The 22207-nt window shown below is 39.3% G+C and overlaps 1 protein-coding gene across 1 annotated transcript in view; it reads left to right on the top strand.

The window, feature by feature from the left end:
- Positions 1 to 21967, top strand: part of LOC149150657 (uncharacterized) — a 95284-nt gene extending 73317 nt beyond the window's left edge. The window contains exon 3 of the mRNA XM_089440982.1: positions 21427 to 21967. Within this exon, the coding sequence (XP_089297108.1) occupies positions 21427 to 21557 (131 nt within the window). The 3' untranslated portion in view covers positions 21558 to 21967. The remainder of the gene's footprint in view (positions 1 to 21426) is intronic.
- The last annotated feature ends 240 nt before the right edge of the window (positions 21968 to 22207 follow it).

The raw sequence follows: 22207 nt of genomic DNA, 5'->3' as shown, positions 1-22207 counted from the left end.
TTCCTCTTACAAGATAGCTCTTCTTGTCACCAAGTTCAACAGAGTAGGAAGATTTTCCTCTTGATAAGGTCTTTAGTTGTTTGTGCTCTCCTATCATATGTCTGGATGCTCCATTGTCGATTACCCATATATTTTCATCTTCAAATGTACCTGTAAGTGTTGAGAATAACCCTTTGTCCTTTGTAGAAGTCTTGGTCATACGATTCTTGATAGACAATAGGAGATTCCAAAATGATTTGATGCCTTGCTTGAGATGACTTGCCATTATAGAAAATTGCTTCAATGACTTCTTCAATGATGTAGTGATCTTCATCATGCCCTTAGTCAATCTTAGCTCTGAGACCATGTTGAGAAATCTATAGGTCTACAATAAGGACGATTTCTCTTAAACTTGATAACTGCTTGTGACGTATTTTTATTTTTTATGCTTAGTTTTTTCTCTTATTATTATGTTGTTCTTATCGTCAAACAACTACCAAAACAAGATGATCAACAATACACAAGAACACAGGATGTATGCTGAAAGCTAGGGCCAATATCTCTCCACTTGAGAGGAAAACCCACAAATCTCCTCTTCTTATAGATTCTTCAAATGACGAATTCCAAGACCTCTAGACCAAGACCAAAACCCTTCCAAGACCAAACCAGACCTTCTTGATGATGTGCTTCTTCTATCTAAGTCAAACCCTGTCAAATCTCTTCCAGCTACACAACTTTGAGCCCCAACTACAGAATTCCGGCCTCCACTGCAGGTTTGAATTTTTTTTGGGCCCCTGCAACAGTTACTACTTCCACACGTGTGAGCAATTTCAGGGCTTCCAAGGCTTCCTTTGACCTTCGCTTGGGTTCCTTCTCCTTCTAGGGCTTGTAGGTGACCTAAGAGTCCCTTCTTTGACCTTCTTTCTGCAACTTCCAAAACTTCGACCTTGCAGGTGCAAAACCCTAGCCTTCCTTTTGCACGTGTGAGAGAGAGAGAGAAATAACCCAAGAAATTTGTCCTTCGTCCTTCTATCCTTCTTCGCTTGCCTTTCTTTTGCTTCTCCTTTGCTTAGATGATGAGAAGTGAGTGAGTGTCCATAGGAGGTCGAGTTCCCTCCTATATATAGGCTTCCAAGGAGGACGACATGCCCTAATGACGCTGACTTCTTAGCTTCCAGGCTGACTTGGCCTTGGCCTTGGAGGGTATTTTGACACTTTTAAATAAAAAAATAACTCTTTTGATATGTTACAATGTGCCCAATGGGGTCTTCTTCATATGACAATGACTCTATTGACTTCTTGACACTAGGAAAAACCCTAGAAACACTCAATGGGTGCTTGACCTCTAAATAAAATGACCTTGAGCATGAAACCCATGCTACAAAAATAACAATAATATTTTTTTTTCTTTTTACAATATACAAGAATCAAAAGTACATTTCATATTTATGAAGACCGAACCTAGTTACACATCTCAACAGACTGAAGGTAATAGAAGGAGAGAAAGAGCGAGTGTGTGCCACCTCCATTGAACTTGAGGATGATGAATGGTGTTGCGATATCATCTACTACTTGTGTAACTTATCTACCCTTCCTCAATTGGTTGATCACAAGAGAAGAGCTCTTAGATTAAGCGCAACCAAGTATTACTTGACTCAAGAAGGCCTTGGTTGGATGAGCCCAAATAGAGTGGTTCTCTGATGTGTAAGTAAAGAGGAATCCAAAAACCTAATAAAGGAGTTTTATGCTATATTCTGTGGAGGACATTATGCTGCCAAAACTACTGCACACAAAATACTAAGGGCAGGATATTATTGGCCATCCATCTTTGCTGATACTTTGAATTTTATCAAATGATGCCAACCGTGCCAATTATTTGCTGGTAAGCAATGACTTACCACTATGCCCCTAAAGAACGTCATTGTGGATGCACCCTTTCAACAATGGGGCCTTGATTTCATCGACAAATTCAAGGATAATTCAAGCAATGGGCATAAATGGATCCTCACTGCCACCGATTACTTCACCAAATGGGTGGAAGCCATACCCACAAAGAAGGCAACCGATCAAGTAGTCATGGATTTCCTTGAGGAAAGAATTATTACTAGGTTTGGTGTCCTGGCCAAAATTGTAACTGGTAACGCAAAAGCATTCGATTCTATGGCTCTGACATCCCTATGTAATAAATATGGAATAATCTTGTCTTACTCGTCTAACTATTATCCTCAAGGAAATGGGAATCTCATAAAGATAATCAAACGAATGATGGGTGAAAACAAGCCAAATTGGGATAGCAAAATCAAGTATGCCTTGTGGGTCGACCATACCACTGTAAAGGCCTCGACTAGATACAACTTGTTTCATTTAGTCTACGGGGCAAAAGCTAAGTTGCCTATCCAACTCCAGTTTCCTGCCCTTGAGTGCTTAAAGGTTTTTCCTGATCAACAAGATGCCATACAGGCCCAAATTGACCAACTCATCGAGGTTGATGAAGTTAAAAGGAAAGCCCTTGACCAACTTGGCCACAACCATGAGAAGATGATGACTGTCTTTGATAGACATGTCAAGAATAAAGCCTTTGGGCCAGGAAGCTTAGTTCTTCTATGGGATAAAAGAAGAGAAAAGCCTGATATGCATAAGAAGTTGGACAATCTATGGGTAGGTCCCTATAGGATATCTGATATAGCTGGTATAAACTCCTATCATTTGGAAACTCTTAGTGGAGAGTCCATTCCCCTTCCTGTAAATGGGAAACTCCTCAAGGAGTACTTCCCTTAAGGCACTTGACATTATACCATATGCATGTTAGATTAGGAATCATTGCATATTGATTTTTGCATTAGGATTTAATATCATACTATGTTATCATGCTAGATTAGGTGTATTTAGATTAAACTTGCATTTTAGAATATATTTTATTTCTTGTTTGGTTTTATTGGCTAACAAAAGCATGGGCGACCAAAGGACACCATCAAAACATGCTGCCCCTGTTTACTTTGTCTGTGATGTGCATTTAACAAATCTGTGGTCCCAAGAGATTGTTGGTGTTCTCATGACCTCCCTGTTCGAGTACATGGTTCATACACTCTATTGAGAGCTCATGTCCCAGTTAGAGCCAGATGTTACCCACCACTAGTGGGTGACCCCTATAGGGGGGATTTTCTCCTAGTCTTGTATTTAGCCAACAACGAACAACCCCTTGTAGCCACCTGATAGTTTGATGTGCTATCGTTCTCGATCATTTCAGCTAGCCATTGTGAGCCCTTGCTCATCTATCATGATCGTATGTTTGAAGGTGGGCCATCCAACCTTGGTTTTTCATTCTGTTATTGGGTATTTGTGCTTGCTTTTCTTGGGCATGCTTGGGCATGTAATAGTGGGGGAAGTTGGAGGAAAGAACATGTTAGAAAATAAAAAAGGCAGAAAGATTTTCTTATCTTGATAATTACTTGTGATGTATATGTACTTTTATTATCTTCTTTATGTCTTCTTTAACTTCTTTTCATCAAGCAACTACCAAAACATAAATGCATGAAGATCAAAACAATAAAGGCCACAGGGGATAGGATCTCGGCCAAGGCAAAACCCCTCTCCTAGGGGAAAACCCAACCAAAATTCTTTTCTTCTTCAAGAACCAATTCAAAGTGAGACAACCAAGACCATTAGACCAGCAACAAGACCTAGTCCATCCACCAAGCCAACCTTCCAACCACTCTTTCTTAATCAAGACAAAGATGCCCAATTCTACAAGCCTTTGACCATCCAAAGTCAAAACAATTCAAAGTGAATTTGCCCCAAAACAAAGTCTCGGCCTTCCTCCTTATCTCTACAATTTTGGCCTCCACCTTCGGCCCTGCAACTCACTTTTGTACCTTAGTCCTCTTGCACATGTGGGCAGAAAATGAAAAAATTTCAGACCTTTTCTTCTATGCTAGTTTTCTTCTTCTCTCGCAATGGTATATGCCTTCTTTTACCTAGCCTTCTTTCACTTCTTTTTGCACTTAAGATTGCAAATTGAATTCTTGCTTAATTGATGCCACAATAGGTCGAATACATCACTTATTTATAGTCCTTTTGTGAGGTCGAGTTCCCTTCATGAGGCCGACTTGATGGGTGAGGAAGTTGACTTGGTGGAGGGACAAGACACATTTTTGACATAAAAATATTTTTCTTTCTTGACATTAATTGCCCAAGAAGTGTCTAATACATGATGACAAGGACTATGACTCATGACACAAACCTAGAAGCACTAAATGAGTGCTTTAACCTATAAACATGATAAATTGGGCATGAAATCCATGCTTATAAAATATTTTTCTTTGATTTTTACAATGATTTTATTTTCTTTTCTTTTGACAAATACATAAATATTACATCATGTCAACAATCATGAAGATTGATACTAGTTACACTTTCAACACTCCCTCTTAACTAGGGAGGTATTCATAATTGTTCAATTGGTACAAGGTTGATCTCAAATTGAAATGTTCTAATAAGAGTACAACAACATATACAATGCTAGATACCATCTAGGTCAAAACTACCAAGGTATCAACTCATCAAGGTACCATCTAGGCTACCTACCAAGGTTCCAACTCAACTCATCAAAGATCCAAGTGTCATCTAGGCTACCTGCCAAGACACTAATTCAAGGATCTAAGTGTCCTACCAAGACACTAATTCAAGGATCCAAGTGTCATCTAGGCTACCTGCTGTTAGAGTCCTATAGTGATAGGATTCATAATTTTGAATCGACTATGGTTAAGTCTTGTAATATTGTACATACCTTTGCTTTCTGCAAATGTTTTCCACATTAAAATTAAAAAATGTGAAGAGGGCATGTCTTAAAAGAAATATCAAAGGACAAAAAGAATAAGAAAAGATAAAAAAAAAAGTGAAAATATGAACCCCAAACAAAAACAGATCATGAAAGTGTGCAAGTCCAAGTGCCACTACTCTTTACTTTACTGTCTAAAATAATGGTTGTGTGCAGTTTGTCATACATGCCACAACCCATGATAGTCAAACTGTTTAATCTTGACTACTTCATGCTTTAAATTTCCTATTTATAGTTAGAGAATAAAGATCTAGCCAAACAGTTTAATCTTGGCAGATCAGTAGATAGGTAGAGAAATAAAAGGAGCTCATCAGTTTAATTTGAGCCCTTGGAAGATATAAGGTTAGAAGTAGATAGTTTGTTTCATAAAAGAAAAAGGAAAGAAAAGGGTTTGCTAGCTTAAGTGCACCCAATAAAGTAAAGAAAAAATGTTAGGGTGAGTAAAAGGGTAAGTAGAAGAAAGGTTGCAGAAAGTACAAAGTTCATTGAAACAAAAGCACACTTATCATGTTTAATCACATGTTTCAGTGTGCATGAGTAGTTATGAAAGCAAAAGGATGTTCACAAGTTCATTTTGCTAACTTCCCCTCATTTCATTTCACCCCCCACTAAATACTTACTAATTTCCCCTTTTACCTCTTCATTTCTTATGAAAATACTATTTTCCCTTCATTTTTGACCCTTATCGCTTGGTTTCACACTTTTCCCTAGCAAATTACTCGCCAAAAGTCATTTCCCAACCCAAAACCCCTTTTCCCTAGTGTGAAACCCATTCCCATGAAAAAAATCGCTTTCCCTTGATTAATTTTCCTAAAAACCCCAAAAAAACCCACTAAAACCTCTTATCCTAACTATTATTCCCCCATCCACTTTATAAAGTTAAACCTTTGCCAAACCCATCTAACCCCGCAAATTCGCTTTTTACCCGATTTTAACCCACCCCCCCGGTGCAGTTAAATAAACCCCTCCACAGTTTAATTCCATAAACCCATGCATTTTATTTAACCCGCATTATGTTTAATCCCGACTTATCCATTAAATAATTACAAAATCCTTGTAATTAAATCCCTGGGCCCCGCTAATATCTGTCCCCATTTCCCTCCGCGCAACTCTGCCACGCGATGGCACCCCCAGATCCTACAACCCTCGCCCATATCGCGCCCATTCATCTCCCGACCTTTACCGGCCCGAGAGCACGCGATATGGGCGGTATTGCTCGGGCCCCCTTGGGTTACGTGGCGGCACCACGTTAAGTCGCGTGCTCTCGGGAAAAAACCACCCATCGCTCAAAAGCAGTGCGATGGCCCCCGAAACCACCTCCCCGCCGAAAGCAAAAACCGCTCACTGTTCACTAATTTAATCTCGCGCCAATTTCTAACTGTTCCTGGTTAAAAGCCCGCAGACCCCCAGTTTCACCCTTTTCGCTCATTTGCTTTGCGAAAGCGTCCTAAGCTTTCCTGCGCCCCTCGAGCTTCTGCAACCAGTTCTGACCACCAATTGCCTCCTGAACACACTCCAGAAGCCCAGTTCAACCCTCCAGTGTGCGACTGAAGCCACAAAATCCTCTGTAGCCGCCATCAAAACCAATTTGCAGTCTGAACCTCAAACTCCATGTATTTGACAACAAACCACAGGGAACCCTCTCAAATTCAAAAGTATACAGTAAATTCAAACATTAAAGTAATTGAATTTAATTAATTTTCCTTAAATTGAGAGTATTTCCCCCCAAATACCAAAACCCCTATCTTGCAAATTGCCATTACCTTATCCCTATACTAGAGTGGTCAAGACTTCATTTCCACAAGCTGTATAAGCCCAATTTCCACATTTATCACAAAGATGGCTGCCCAGACTTACTTGAATGTCAGACCTGTATCAACCCCTCACCTGGACATTGACCATTTGGCCCTAGCAGACATGGATTTCCAAATTAAAGACATTGCTACTCCAGGCCACCTTTTGAAAATCCACTGTTAGAGTAAGGATAGGTTCCTAAACCATGCTGATGACATCAACTTTTGGGAATCTAATTTACCCAAGTATACATTCCCAGAAGTTCACCCATTCCCAGACATTGTATTTTTTTGTCATGCCTGTTATATTCCAAGCCAAATGGCTATTGTGGCACCAAACCATGAGTTATGATTCACCATTATTTCTGAATCCATCAACCAGATGCTACAAATCCAACCTAGTCTTAATCTGACCCCTTTGTCCATTAGAAACCTATTGGACCTGTACATCACGCTAGACCCAGTCAAAATCAAACAAATTTTCCAAAATTTCATCATTGAGGAATGCCATACTCCTACAGACACTCCACCCAATGCTGCCACTATTTTTTCAGACACTGGCAGGCGCATAACAACATGCTCTCATGCATCCTAGGGTACACATCAGATGAGCATGTGGATGAGGTCATCATGGCTTTCATGTCCATTTTCACTCTAGGCAAGCCTCCTACTATTATGTCTGATTATGCTCAGTTCATTGTAGACAGAATGCATGAACAATTCATCAGACTGCCCACTGAAAGAGTTTTCAAATACACTTCAGTGTTGTTTTATATGTTTTTGTATTACCAGACATACAAGTTCCCTGTGAGGATCCATAAATTGGACACCAAGGGAAAAGAGAGATCAGTCATCTACTGGACACCCTTGGTCCAAAAGTTTTCCACAACATTCACCTACAAAGACTTCATAGACTCTTTTGTGTACCCAGTCATGAACATGCTGACTTCTAAGACTCAGCCTAGAATCAACCCAGAGATCAAGAGAGTACTGCAACTGGCCAAGAACAACAAGGTGGGAGTTTGGTACTTCTACCAACACCACACTGAGATCAAAATTTATGGCTTTGAGCTAGCCCCCTATAAGTTGCCCAAATACCTACCTTTGAGGATATTTGCTCTTGAATACTTCAGAGAATCATCAACTTTGATGAGGTCCACTTCCTAGCTTATAGAAAGAAAACCCAATTCAAAGTGAAAAACCAAATGGGCCCATTCATTTGAAACAACAGAGAGGCTGGACCAGAGGCCGACAGGTTACTTCAACAAATGAAATTCAAAAATAGTTTCATCTGGCACTATGACCCTCATGGGGTCATAAACAAGCTCAAAGTTAGGGTCAAGTTGGGAGCATACATCCACCACCTAAGGCCTGACATTGAACAGTTTTCTAACTAGGATGAGTGGGTGGAGAACACCTTGATTGATATGGACAACACTGTTGTGGATGTAGAGAACACACTCTGTTGTGGATGTAGAGAACACACTCGTTGATTTGGAAAGACAATTTGATCACAACTCTTTCCTGTAGGTTCTAGAACAAGGGGAGCCAATGAACATTCCTCCTATCATACAGACCCCAGCCAATGAAGAGAAGAATCCTAAGAGGAACAGGGAGGAGGCATCTAGCTCTGCCATGGAGACTACTGATGAGCTGTTTGAGCCAAGCAAAAGGCCCAAGTTGAATCCTGTGTCTGAATAGGAGGAGAACATTGCATTAGAGGAAATAACTAACACTGAGGCAATGGGGCAGAGAAGTAAAGAAGCAGCTGCATCAGAGGAAACACAACAACCATCAACCTCCAACACACAGATGATGGATAGACAACAGAGTATGGAGATTTCTTCCTATGTCAGGCCAACTGACAAGGAAAAGGATATCAAAGACAGATTCAAAGAGATAAAGATGAGGAATGAAAAATTGAAAGCAGAAACATATGCCAAGTACCTCAAGCTTACACCACCAAACTAGACCAGACTGATGTCAGCCTTTGACATCAAAGAAGGAAAAATGCAGGTCTCATTTTTGCAGTCCACTGTACAACAACCAAAGACCTCAGTAGATTACAAGAAAACTAATTTTGAGGTCTTGGCCAGGGATGTTCATCCCATTGATCAGATAGAGTTTCACAAGCAAGCTGGAGAAATGATCTACTCCACCCTCACAACAAAGACCATGGCTACTTACAAGCTGCAAGATTCATTGGACAATGTAACAACTCAATACAAATTGGAGAAGGCCTCTTCACAGGCTAAAGACACCAGGATAAAGTCCTTGGAGGACTTGGTTATTGAACTGGGCCATGACCCAGGTGATATTAAGGCCACAGAGAAACTGATCAAAAAGAAGAATGAGGACATAGCAACCCTCAAGAAACAGCTCAAGTTGCCTCATTTGCAGCACCCACAAACAAAGGAAGTTCTAGAAAGCCAGACCAATCATGAGGAAATGATGGACTTAGTGTTGCAGTTGAATGACCAGTTAAAGGAGATGGAAAAAGAGTTAGATAGCTTGATTCAGCTCAAACAAGCTAGTATTGATAATGCTCCTGCAACTGTCATTCCAACAGTGACCACTGCTCCAATGGCCACTGCGTTATCGACATCTGCACCAACTGCATCAGCAACAAGATCAACAGCAACAACCTCCACAAGTGATGAAGCAAACAGGCTGGTCAAAGCAATGGAAGAAATGTCCATTCAGACCACTGAGATGAACAGACTGAAGGAGAAAGTCACCAGCCTGGAGACAGATTGCAGACTTGCCCAGATCATGCATAAAGAAGAACAACAAAAGGCTACAAGGATGAATGAAAGAAAAAAAAGCTTGGAGAAAGAACTGACACTCAATGAACCTATAGGTAAGGCTAAGGAGCAACTGTGGGCCAATATCATTAACTCTGTCAATGATATTTGGCCATCCATTCAGGTTATTTTTAAACAAATTGATTTGATAAAGCAGGCCACAGAAGCCATTCAGAGAGTCAAGGAAGAACTTGGAGATATGCCAGAGGAAGCTTCAAGAATCATCCACTTCCTCAACTCCAAGAATAAGTATGAGCTGCAAGAACTTGAGATACCTGATAGGATAGGTACAATTTTGGAAGTTAGAAAAGTCCTCACTAAGAGGAATTTGATGTTGAACTTGGAGGATAAGTGTCAAACCATGCAACTAGCCGTTGACAGGTTCATGGTTAAGTTTGAACTTTTGAAGGAAAAGGGATTACCTAATCCCTTAGTAATAAATGATAAGTTAATGACACATGAGGATTATAATAAGAAGATCAGGGAAGTGGCCAGAGAACAGGTAATCACTTCATCCATGAAGGGCTTACCAACAGGCAAAGTGTTGTATCAAACTTTTGAAAACTTGTTTTACCTCCAACATGAGGTAAAACACCTGTTTATTAATAAGCCAACTTTTGCCAAATATACAAAGGCAGATGAAATATACAGAAAGATGCTCAATATCCAATTACCAGATGAGGAAAGATGGGAAAAACTCAATGATTTACTGTAGTAAATACACAGTAAAAATATAAATGTACAGTAAAAAGTAAAACAACAAAGTAAAAGGATATTGACAGGTCAGCAAGGTTAAAGTGTATCAGATGAAAGGTTAAAGTAAAACAGAACATCCAACGTGAAGACCAAACAACCAACCAGCTTAAAGGGCAAAAGATCAAAGAGCAAAGCCAGCAGAACCTAAATAACAGGGACAGCAAGCAGCAGTTCAATCGCTGTCTCTATCTTCTTGCATGAAGATATTTCTTTTTCCTAGATTAGTTTTCAATGCAGTTTGAGATATTTTGTAAATCCTTTTGTATAAATACTAAATAATTCGAAGTATTAGGGTGGATTATTTTACATTTGTAGAGTTATTTTGATCTTAAAACCTAAGGGTGATTGTACCACTTTCAAGTCAACAAACTGGAGCAAGTAATAAAAGCATTTCACTATATGATTCATGAGATGAGCTATTTGCAGTGAAGTATCTTCTTTGTTTGATCATGTTACCTTCTTATCTATTTCATAATCTTAAATGTGTTCTAAATTTGAATGAATTAACTGGAGATATCACTCAGAATTTGTTTAAGTACACTCTGTTTTGCACAGCGAGTCATTTACATGTTTTCCTCTGATACCCGGATTTGAAAACCCTTAATTGTTTTCCCATCCCGGTTGGCTTCTTTCATTCCTTCTAGAGTTCGGCCTAGGGAACCCTTAATTTCTCCTTGGATCTGATTTGAAACCATTTCACCATTTAGCCTTTGAGATCTGCAGTAATTCATCTATCTTGCCCTATAGACACTATTTTTAGAACTGAATCCAGTCTTGTTTGTCTGACATTCGACTCCATAGCCCAATGGTAAAAACAAACCTCTATTCATCTAAGTAAAGTGATCCCACCATCCAAATTCAAACCAAAAACCCAAGTGCAAACAATAACTAGCCTAAAATCATCTTAACTAAAACGAAGTTAAATTATAAAGAGAGAGCCCTCTCTGAGCATCAGGAAGGCTAGGTCCTGATCTCCAAAAGTGGTTTGTGGTTACCTTTGACTTTTCTTCCTTCATTAACTTCAAAAGAAATATCAGAGTGATAACACCTGCCAAGATACTAATTCAAGGATCCAAGCGTCAAGACACTAACTCATTGTCAGGGATCCAAGTATCAATCACCAAGACACTAACTCATCAGGGACCCTGGTGTCATTCAAGACACCTACTTATCACAGATCCCGGTGTCATCTAGGCCAATATATCAATTCCAACAGAGCTCTGAACATTATCCAGGCCAAGACACCAACACAAACAAGGGATCTAGGTACCATCTAGGCTACCTGCCAAGGTACCATCCCAATAGGGACTAAGGTGTCATCTAGGCCAATATATCAACTTTAACTGAGATCTCAATACCAACTAGGCCAAGACACCAACCCTCTCAGGGATCTAGACATCATCAAGGTCAAGATATCCACCCTAAACATGGATCTCCATATCATCTAGACCAAGATACCTTCCCTCACAGGGATCTAGGTATCTACACCAAGATGTCCTCCCTTACAGGGATCTAGATATCATCTAGGCCAAGGCACCATCCCTAACTGGGTTCTAGGTACCATCTAGGCCAAGATATCCTCCCTAATAAGGTTCTATGTATCGTCTAGGCTAACTGCCAAGATACCAAGCCTTTCACCATTCTCTCATCAAGGCCTTCACTAGACATACGATTGTTAGTCTTAGCGTGGTGCATGACACTTGAAGTAGAGAACCATGTCCTCCCTCTCAATTAGAGATGATATATGTTAAAATTGGCAATTAGGGCCAAACTCCATGTGAGTCACCTCATTTATGGCAACTGATATTTTTCCTAGATTCCTCTTGTCGAGAGGCGTAGGATTGATCTAAAGATCATCCGATTTCGTCAAGTATTTATGGAGATGTGAATTTATTTGTATTTACTTGACAAATTGTCAAGGTCGGCCAGTAGTTAAATGTGTGGCACACATGCCTAGTGAATCATATAAATACAAGAGAGGTTGATTCATTTTCTCATTATCTCATCTTACTCATTCTTCTCTCTCTCTCCTTAGCTTTGGGTTATACAAGGAGCAACTCACACATGGGAAGAAGGAAGATGCATTAGGGCAAGGAGGACGTTGAAAGGAGGATGCAGGATTGCTAAAGGTCTCTTTGACCTGCATTGACTCATCAAGGGTGCGGTTTTGGTGTGGCTGCCTCTCCTGGGCAAGTCGTAGATTTTGGCACAAAAATCGAGGCAATCCGTCCACAGGTTTGACTAGCGTTGACTGCCCTAGTTTTGGGCAGCAGGTTGACTTCAGTCAACAATAGTTTGACTGTGTTTTTGGGGTTGTTCAAGGGCTAGTTGACCGGAAATTGACCAAGCATATTGGAGGTCAATTTCAACTTGTTTGACCAAGTTTGACTTTGTTGATCTAGGGTTTGCTGCCACTGATATAAAATTATAGAATTCTGATTTTGTACTATTTCTCTCTGTTGAACTATTGAAGATAAAAGAAGATTTGATCAAAGGGTTTCCCTGCATTGGCGTTTGTCCCTAGCTAGCCGCCACATCTTGTGTCTCTTGTCTTGGCTTGTTTTCTGTTGATCGTTTAATGTATTATTTGCACTTTACTTAATGTATATGTGATTGCTAATTTGTGGCTAATAAGAAGAAAAGAAGTTATAAGCATAGAACATACCATAATTTAACAATATACACTTTCCTTCGCAAAGGAAATATATCCAAGCTCCCTCTCAACTAGGGAGATGTGTCCAACATCAATTATTTTATTCTTCCAGCCACACAGGCTCTTCTTTTTGCATCATCACATCATTAGAGAACTTCAACCTTCCGGAACATCATTCCTTTCATAGAATTCGACTTCAGCTTTCAATCATCAATGTAAACTTCAATGTCATCAGGGTTTCTATAGCTCCCTCTTTCCATCATGCTCATCATCAAGCACGAGGCAGGCTTACAAATTTACAACTTTGTACCTGCAAATCTCATCAACAAGTACAACACAACAAACTATACATGTACAAGAGCATGAAGTTAACTTTATCAATCTAGGGTTTCAATAAGGGACCAAGCCTAAGATATCCCAAAATCTAAACCTTGTTAGGGTTTTAATCAGTGGAAGCATTTACACTTAGGTTTTGACTTCAATGCCCTAGGCTCTTATATCAACCTCTGTGAGGGTTTGTCATAAACCCTAGATACTATCAACAAACCCTAAAAAGATAGGGTTTTACGAAGGTGAACAAATAGCAAAATATGGTACTACAAAAGTTGATTTAATCTAAGAATCAAACATCCTAACAATACAAGAATTTTTATGAAAATATAGCAAAACCCTAAACATTAGACAGTGATTAACATAAAGAAATTTTAAAAACAAATTATCGTACCTTTAAATCCCAATGGAGAATTGCTACAAGTTTTATAATGTTAAACACACCTTGAGTTGCTTTTGCTACCAACCTTGAAAGGCTCCTTCTTGAGTAGCTTCTTTTACAAACCTAGAAGGGCTCCTTCTTGAGTGGCTTCTTTTACAAACCTAGAAGGGCTCTCTCTGCAACAAAGCTTCTTTCAGGATTCAAGTTTTCCTTTGAAGGCTCCCTCTGAATTTAGCCATAATCCTTTCTTTTACAGACATTCTTTAGAATATACCTGCAAACCTCTTTCCAGGGAAAACATAAGGGAAAGGAATTTGTAATCAAGTAGCAAAAATAAAGCTAAATATATAGAGGAAATCATCAACAATGTAATGAAAGAAATAAATAACAAATACTTATCTTTGAAAAGGTGGAGGCTCCGTTTTGATCTGTATTGATATTTCAGGGTCCTTTCAGTTCCTCCTATCATCATGCTTTCCAAAGCACAAGGGCTGCTTTGGTTCTCATTCCTTAGTCCTTCATGATCACTGGAAGTTTGCTACAAAGCCTTCTTCTTGATTTCATTGTCCAAGGTATTTTCACTTCCATTGTTGAAATGAACTTCTTACTGGTATCAAGAGAAACTCTGTCCCTACTTCCAATTTTCTGCCCACACTTGAGGGTGATTATAGTTCATACAAAGAACTAGAGTGCATAAGTCCTTTATCACAGAGATATCTGTGATATCTCAGTCATTATTTCACCAAGGATCTCGGCCCTCACCAATGTGCACAGAAACTAGGATGAATTTTATCAGACTTGAGGACAACAATTCTGCATTTATTTCGATGCCTTAGAAATCTCTTGAGAGATCATCTTTAATTTCTTCAAATCAAGATTTTTCAATCTTTTTATTTCGCTGATTTAAATAGGTCTATTATGGTCACTTGAAGCCTTCAAACTTGATCCCTTAAGTTAGGGCTTTTATACTTCCTATTAGCTTCAGAAATTCCATAAAACTTCACCTTATCCTTTCCATACAAAGAATTGTTCTCTTGATGACTTTATTTGCTTTCCAAGGACAAGTTCTTGTTCTCATGGTTTTCTATCTTCAAAAAGGTGTCAAGATAAGATGCTAGTCAAGATGGTTGATAGCTGCTCTTTTTAAATTCTGGTTAGCGTATGTTGTAGATGCTTTAAAGGTCTTCTAACTGTTATTCTTCTCTTACTTTGGACACTTCTTTGCTGGCTTAATGTCCCTGATCTAAATGAGTTCAAAGGCCTTTTGGTTCTTTCAAACAATCCATTATAGGACCCATGAACTTTCTTCAAGATGTGACTCAATTTCTGAACTATCACTTGTGCAATTTTTGGACCTTTAAACTAGTACTGTTCCTTTGTCCTGAAGACTTCGGATCGTTTAATGGTACTGGTATGACGTTCAAGGTTGCCTCATAATTTCGGACCTTAGGTCATTCTAAAGAAGTGTACAGGACTTCAGATTTCTTTGATGATTCCATAGGTATACTTGATGAGGTCTTAATTTCTTTGAGGTCTTCTATTGAACCTTCAAAGGGTTGCTTGCTATTCCAATATATTTTTCAAGGGAGGTCCCAAGACCTCAAAACTTTTCAAGACTTCCTTCTATCTTCCAAACAAAAACCCAAAACTTTTCTTCTTCTCCTTGAATCCTTACTAGAGAGCAAGTGATCTTCAAGCTACCTTTTTCCCTTATTCACCTTAGCTCTGATACCATGTTAGAAAATCAGAAAGGTGGAAAGATTTTCTTATCTTGATAATTACCTGTGATGTATATGTACTTCTATTATCTTCTTTATGTCTTCTTTAACTTCTTTTCATCAAGCAACTACCAAAATATAAATGCATGAAGATCAAAACAAAAAAGGACACAGGGGATAGGGCCTTGGCCAGGGCAAGACCACTCTCCTAGGGAAAAACCCAGCCAAAATTCTTTTCTTCTTCAAGAAAAAAATTCAAAGTGAGACAACCAAGGCCATTAGACCAACAACAAGACCTACTCCATCCACCAAGTCAGCCTTCCAACCACTCTTTCTTAATCAAGACAAAGATGCCCAATTCCACAAGCCTTTGACTATCCAAAGTCAACACAAGTCAAAGTGAATCTGCCCCAAAACAAAGTCTCGGCCTTCCTTATTATCTCTGTGATTTTGGCCTGCACCTTTGGCCCTGCAACTCACTCTTCTACCTCAGTCCTCTCGCATGTGTGGACAGAAAATGAAGAAATTTCGGACCTTTTCTTCTATGCTAGTCTTCTTCTCTTGCAATGGTATATGCCTTCCTTCCCTAGCCTTCTTGCACTTCTTTTTGCACTTAAGATTGCAGATCAAATTCTTTCTTAATTGATGCCACAATAGGTCAAATACATCACTTATTTATAGTCCTTTTGTGAGCTCGAATTCCCTTCATGAGGCCGACTTGATGGGTGAGGAAGCCGACTTGGTGGAGGGACAAGACACATTTTTGACATAAAAATAATTTTCTTTCTTGACATAAATTGCCCAAGAAGGGTCTAATACATGATGATATGGACTATGACTCATGACACAAACCTAGAAGCACTCAATAGGTGCTTTAACCTATAAACATGATAAATTGAGCATGAAACCCATGCTTATAAAAATAATTATCTTTGATTTTAAAATGATTTTCTTTTCTTTTCTTTTGACAAATACATAAATATTACATCATATCAACAATTATGAAGACCGATACTAGTTACACTTTCAACATAACATGGTTTGACTGTACTCTTGTTCCTTTAGCTCAATTGGGGGGTTGATCTTGTATCCTAGTCCCCTGGGATCTCCTCTACTGGCTACTAGCTTTAGGAGTGGCACTACATGGGAACCCTGATTGTGGTTGTGTGGTCCCACTTCTCAATACCATATATCTCACTCCCCTCCGTTCATTACAAGCACTTTTCACATTTCCCATCTGGGTCCACATTTGTCCATTGGGTCCACAAGTTGTTAGCCTCCCCCTCCCCTTGTCCACACCTTGGGTTGGGCCTGGAATGATGCCTCAGAGGTTGATGCAGCTAAAAAGAAAAAAGCATAATATGGCCACATATAACAGGAAATGTACCACAAAATGCAAAAGATGACCAGGACAATAAAATTTAGTGTGTGGGCAAAAGCCAAACATGAGATCTACCCCTTATCATTATGGCCATCACCCTGGTTCCTAGGGCCCCTATGAGTGCCCTTTGCATCATTGAGGAACCCATGATTGTCCCAACCCCTGGTGGGCAATGAATTGCCCCACCTTAAGGGGGTAATCATTGTTATATCTTACACATCATGCTCTCATCCCTTTGAGCCTCAAGCAGTAAAATGAAGAAAAATCAATAAAAGGTGAAATGCATATGAAGAAGGGTGGAAAAACAATGTTCGGGGTAACTCATGTACTACAATTGCTCCCTCCTAGATTCATACACCCAAGGTATGGGCCTTTCTCATCATAGCTACCCTTGTACCATGGCACATGGCTTGGAGCCTCCCCTTTTGCCCGCACTTCGTTCCATCACTATTTCACATGACACCTGCCATTTGATGGGTGTACCCTAGACATGTCATTCCCTTAGAGGTTGAAACAACCTAATAGGGTCCTTCATTAACCTTTCTTATCGAGGAAGGTAACACCAATACATGTTCAAAGCCCATTTGGAAGGGAAAGCCACTATGAAGTGTCCACTTTTCCCCTTGATTAGCAAGCTTATTTACTCAGTTGCACTAATGGATCATTGTATTGGAAGCTGAGGAGACGCATTGGATGTTATACAGGATTGCAAGTGGGTTTTCATCTTGGACTTGGGCTCCCTATACGGGATCCAAGCCCTCCAAAGGATGACAATGGCATTTACAGGGTGAGCGTTGAGAGCCTTGGGGCCTCCAAACATGTAGAGAACTGATTGCCACACCATGGGCTACTTCAAAACCACCACTTGCTTGTTCGTGCCCCAATTATACAAAGATGATGATGCATTTAGACCACATTGCCCAACTGGCTACACATTGCACTCGACACTTGGCAGCTGATCCAGGGCCTAGAGGAGGTTATGTCTTTCCTAGGGAGACATGAGAGGTTATGTGTCATCTTCTAGCCCTCATTGGTGGAGCATTGACTTGATCTTGAGCCATTTGTAGACCCATGAGATCCATTTGGAGCCCACGAAGACCAAATTGGGGTTTGTTGATATTTCGCAGCATTTGGAGGGCATCCCCCTCTTATTCATCATTTTTTAGGTTCTCACTCTCATCCTTAGCATACGAGGCCTCAACGTTGCCCTTCTAAGCCTCCATGTTATCCTAGTGTGGGCTTAAGAAGGCTTATTCGATTTAATTTTTGAGCTATCATGGTTGGCTTGTAACCATGGGTGGGTTACTTGACATTTTAGGCATAGGAGGGGCTTTGTCCTTTCATTTTTGAACTCAACTCTCTATAAACAGATGAGATCTAGTCTCATTCAAAACATCAACCCTTGGATTTCGATATCTCTACTTGAGAATTTTGGACCTGCAATTGTTGGACAAATTTGGATGATTTGGATGCATTTTGATGTATGGAAAATTTCGCTATCTCTCTTAAAGCTTCATCTTGGCATTTTGATGGATGGATATATTCTTCATTGTCTTGTAATTGATATTTAATGCTATATTTTGATCTTTGATTAATGTCTAATGCATGGAATGCTATCTCATGGTTTTAAATGTGCCCTAATTAATGAAATCTTGTCTAAACATTGAAGCTATTGGGAAATTTGCATGTGTTATTCACGGATAATGAATGAATGCATGTTCCTAGAGGTTCAATTGCACTGTGCATCCTTGAAACTCCATCAAAAGTGTCATCAAAGTATAAACATCTAGAAGTCGTTTTGTTGCTGCTTCCATTAAGGGTAGTGAAATTCCTTCTAGGTCTCTTTGAAGAGCGAAGTTGCCAAATCAAGATAACATTTGACTCCAATTCTCCCAATTGTTAAGCACTTGCCTTAATCCTTGGTGATCACTTCTAAATTGATAAATCATCTTTCTTTCACCTCCTTTCACCTCTTTTTCTTCGTCCCCTTAAGGATAAGGAGGCCTCTCTAGGGCTTGGTGCGAATTCCAATAGAGGAGGAGATTTTAAATTTTTCTTGGACAAGATTCTTCCTTTAGTGTCTCCTCTAGGCACCCTCCAGTTTTTTCAAAGGGTTTTGATGGTGAATCTCCATAAAATTGATGCCCTAACCTTCACACCGAGTGGGAATCCTAGAAGCTAATACTTTAACTTTGGGATTTCTCTAAGGCTTGTGCTTTAGTACTTGTTGAAGTATTTTAATTGTAGTCTTTGCTCTTGTCTACTTGGACCTTGGATGAGCTTATATATCACTAAATATCTTAACCCTAGGTCTCGTGCAGCCTTATTTTCAAAGATTTTTTCGTGGAAGGTCTTACAAACTTCTCCCAAAGCTCGCAATTTCATCGAACCTTTCCATTGAATGAGCCACCTTCCCTCACTTCAAGCCTATCATAGATACATCTATCACAAGTGAGAAATATTGAGACTCCTCCCATCGGTGAAAATCCGAGAAGAGAAGGGGACATAGGCTGTGGTGACAGTGGGCCTTTGTCCTAGGGTGTTGTTGTGCCCTCTAGCTCTTGCCTATTTACAAAGCCTGCTAGTTTGTGCAACAACATTAACCACATACATCAAACAACCTATCAACTACTTGTGTAATGTAGGGTCCACTAGCTTTGAATCTAGAACTATCACCTTCTTTAGATGAGTTATCATGGGCATGGCCATAGGTTGATAGTCCTCCATCTGAAACATCTTCAAGATCTCAACTTTATACTTACCCTATCTAATGAATGTCTCCCATGGTTTGTTTCGAACCTCCAAACCCAAGAAGTAATGCCTCATGTGAATGTCCTTCATCCCAAATTCAATGACCATATCTGCTTTGCACTTTACAATGAACTATTAGAAACAAGCATTAACATACAATACCAAAACAAGTAGATTAGTCCCACCATATATATAATATAAATTAAAATCGTTTTCACTTTTGGTGAAGCCCATACTCTGCAAATATCCATCTATCATAGAATACCATGCTCTTGGTGCCCACTTGAGTACATATATGGCCTTCTTAAGCCTACTAACATAGGACTTCTTCCCATTTACCTCAAAGCCTCACTTACCCTAGCTAGTGAATATTTTGCATGGTCTTTGTCGAACCTCCAAACCCAAGAACTAATGCATCATGTGAATTCCTTTCATCTCAAATTCAGTGAACATATTTGCTTTGCACTCTACAATGAACTATAAGAAAGAAGCATAACAAACAACAAACAACACCAAGACAAGTAGATTAATCCCACCAAATATATAATATAAATGAGGACCTGTTTCACTTTTGGCGAAGCCAATACTCTGCAAATATCCATATATTCTAGAATACCATGCTCTCGGTGCCCACTTGAGTCCATATATGGCCTTCTGAAGCCTACTAACATAGGACTCCTTCCCATTTGCCTCAAAGCCTTGAGGTTTCTCTATCTTCACTTCTTCCTCAATGATCACATTAAGAGAGGTTGTCTTCACATCCATTTGATGTATCCTCCTTTCCATAACTGAAACTAAAGACATGATTGGTCTAATGGAAGTGTACTTGATGATTGGAGCAAATGTATCCCTAGTAGTCCACTCCTATTTGTGAGAAGCCTCTTGCCACAAACCTTCGCTCCTAAAATCGCTCCTGCCTGGGAGCTTTTGAAAATGTCGCTCCCCACTCCCACTTTCCGTTTCCGCTCTCGCTCCCAAGCAGCCTTCGATAATAGCATTTCTTTTTGGTCTTTGATTATATATGTGTTTGTTCTGATTGCATGCATATTTTATTATGAGCCATTGATGAAATATTTCCTAGGCCCAAGTTTGACATACAGAGTTTATCTGTATTTTATGAGCATGGACTGACTGCAGTCGTTTTGTTTTGGTCACATGGACACTTAACTGGGGCAAATAATAGCAACATTATTTAATATTCATATCTTATTCACCATAAATGACTAGGCTTTACCTAGTGTTTTCTTTTCTATGATATGATTGTATTATTGGCACTGCCACATGTCAAAGCATAAAAAATCTAGCTAAATTAAGGGAGGAATAGTGCTTTGTTTGCACAACCCTACCTGCCAACTGTTGTGCGTTAACTTGATAAGGAGCTTCAAGGTGCTAGGTTAGCCATTTTGTACCCTTGGCTATTAGTCAAGGTGTAGAGTCACATCAACATGTGAACAACCTACCTTCTGTGATGTCTGTTGTTACTGTGTGGCACTCACTTTTGGAGGAGAGTCTCCATTAAGAGGTTTGCACAGGCAGTATCTCTCTAATGATGTTGAGACTTCACTGTGAAGGTAATGCACAACTTGATCGTCACATCCCCATAGTTGATTGAGTAGGCATGCCTTACACAATAACCATTATAGCTCTCTTTCTTTCTCATGCTTCTGTTGTAGCCATTGGGTGTGGGGAGCTGAGCTATAGCATATTTGAGCCATATTATCCTGACAGTGATTTTCAAAGCAGATTTTCATAACAATTACATTTAGTTATTTGTTTTGTCCACTGGAGTATTTTGTCAAGCAACAGTTCTCATTTGATTTTTAAATATATTGTGTCAGTAGCTTGACATGTCAAGTGCAGTGTAGAACACATCCTGCTGAAGAATTATGATTATATACAAACTAGTGAAAGGGATATTGAATTTGACTGATTATGAGAAAATTTTGTTATTTTTGACATTTTAATGATTAAATACTAAATCAACGCGTGAGTTTAGAAACACAGTAGAAAATTCTCTCAACTGTGTAATGTTTTCTTAACAGGTGAACCAACAACAGAGACCCCTGTAAGGATTAATGGTGCAAACAAACGTGTGTGGAAATTGATTGATGATGTCCCTAAGGAGACTTCTAAGACTTCTGAGACTACACGAAAATTTAGATTAGTGATTTGAACATGTGAAGTCAATGCTAGAGTAAATGTTCATTTGTTCCATTGGTTTTTATCAATCTTGAGACACTTCAATATGCAGAACGCCATTAGAAATTTTATTGGCACGAGGCTTAATACTTTAGAACTTCGTTCCTATTTGAAGTGCCGGTCATGGGCAAGCATCGCACAAGGCAGAGAGGAAAGCATGAAAGCTTAAAAATTGTACGAATATATTTGAAGCACATTGAACAGAGAAGGTGCTATATTGGCATTGTTATGGACCATCGCATATATTGCCTATTGCAAATAACTGCAAAAACTGAAAATACCTTGGACTCATTTTTTTAATTATGAATATAGCTTCTACAAATCTGTGTTAACCTTACCAACCACCAAGCAAAAAACTTATTATGGGATCTCTAATTCAAATTTTATCTTGTTTCTTTTATGAAAGAGTAGCGTCGAGACAGCACCTTAAATGTATGTTATCAGGGTGCATGTGAATATTTGATATATTGTTTCTATGTGTTTTTCTCAACTTCAGATAATAACAACAACAACAACTGAAGAGGAAATGTGCTTTGTAAGAATATCTTTTTGTGGTCCTGTGTTTCTTCTGATGTCTTGACAAATTTTACTCAATGTTCTACCAAGTTTCGAGGAAGAGGAGGT

Source organism: Pinus tabuliformis, chromosome 9 (genome assembly GCF_031772625.1).
Source record: "Pinus tabuliformis cultivar Carrire ecotype Pingquan chromosome 9, CPIR1, whole genome shotgun sequence".
Lineage (NCBI taxonomy): Eukaryota > Viridiplantae > Streptophyta > Pinopsida > Pinales > Pinaceae > Pinus > Pinus tabuliformis.
The sequence above is the reverse complement of the archived record's forward strand: the minus strand, read 5'-3'. Positions and strand labels throughout refer to the sequence as shown.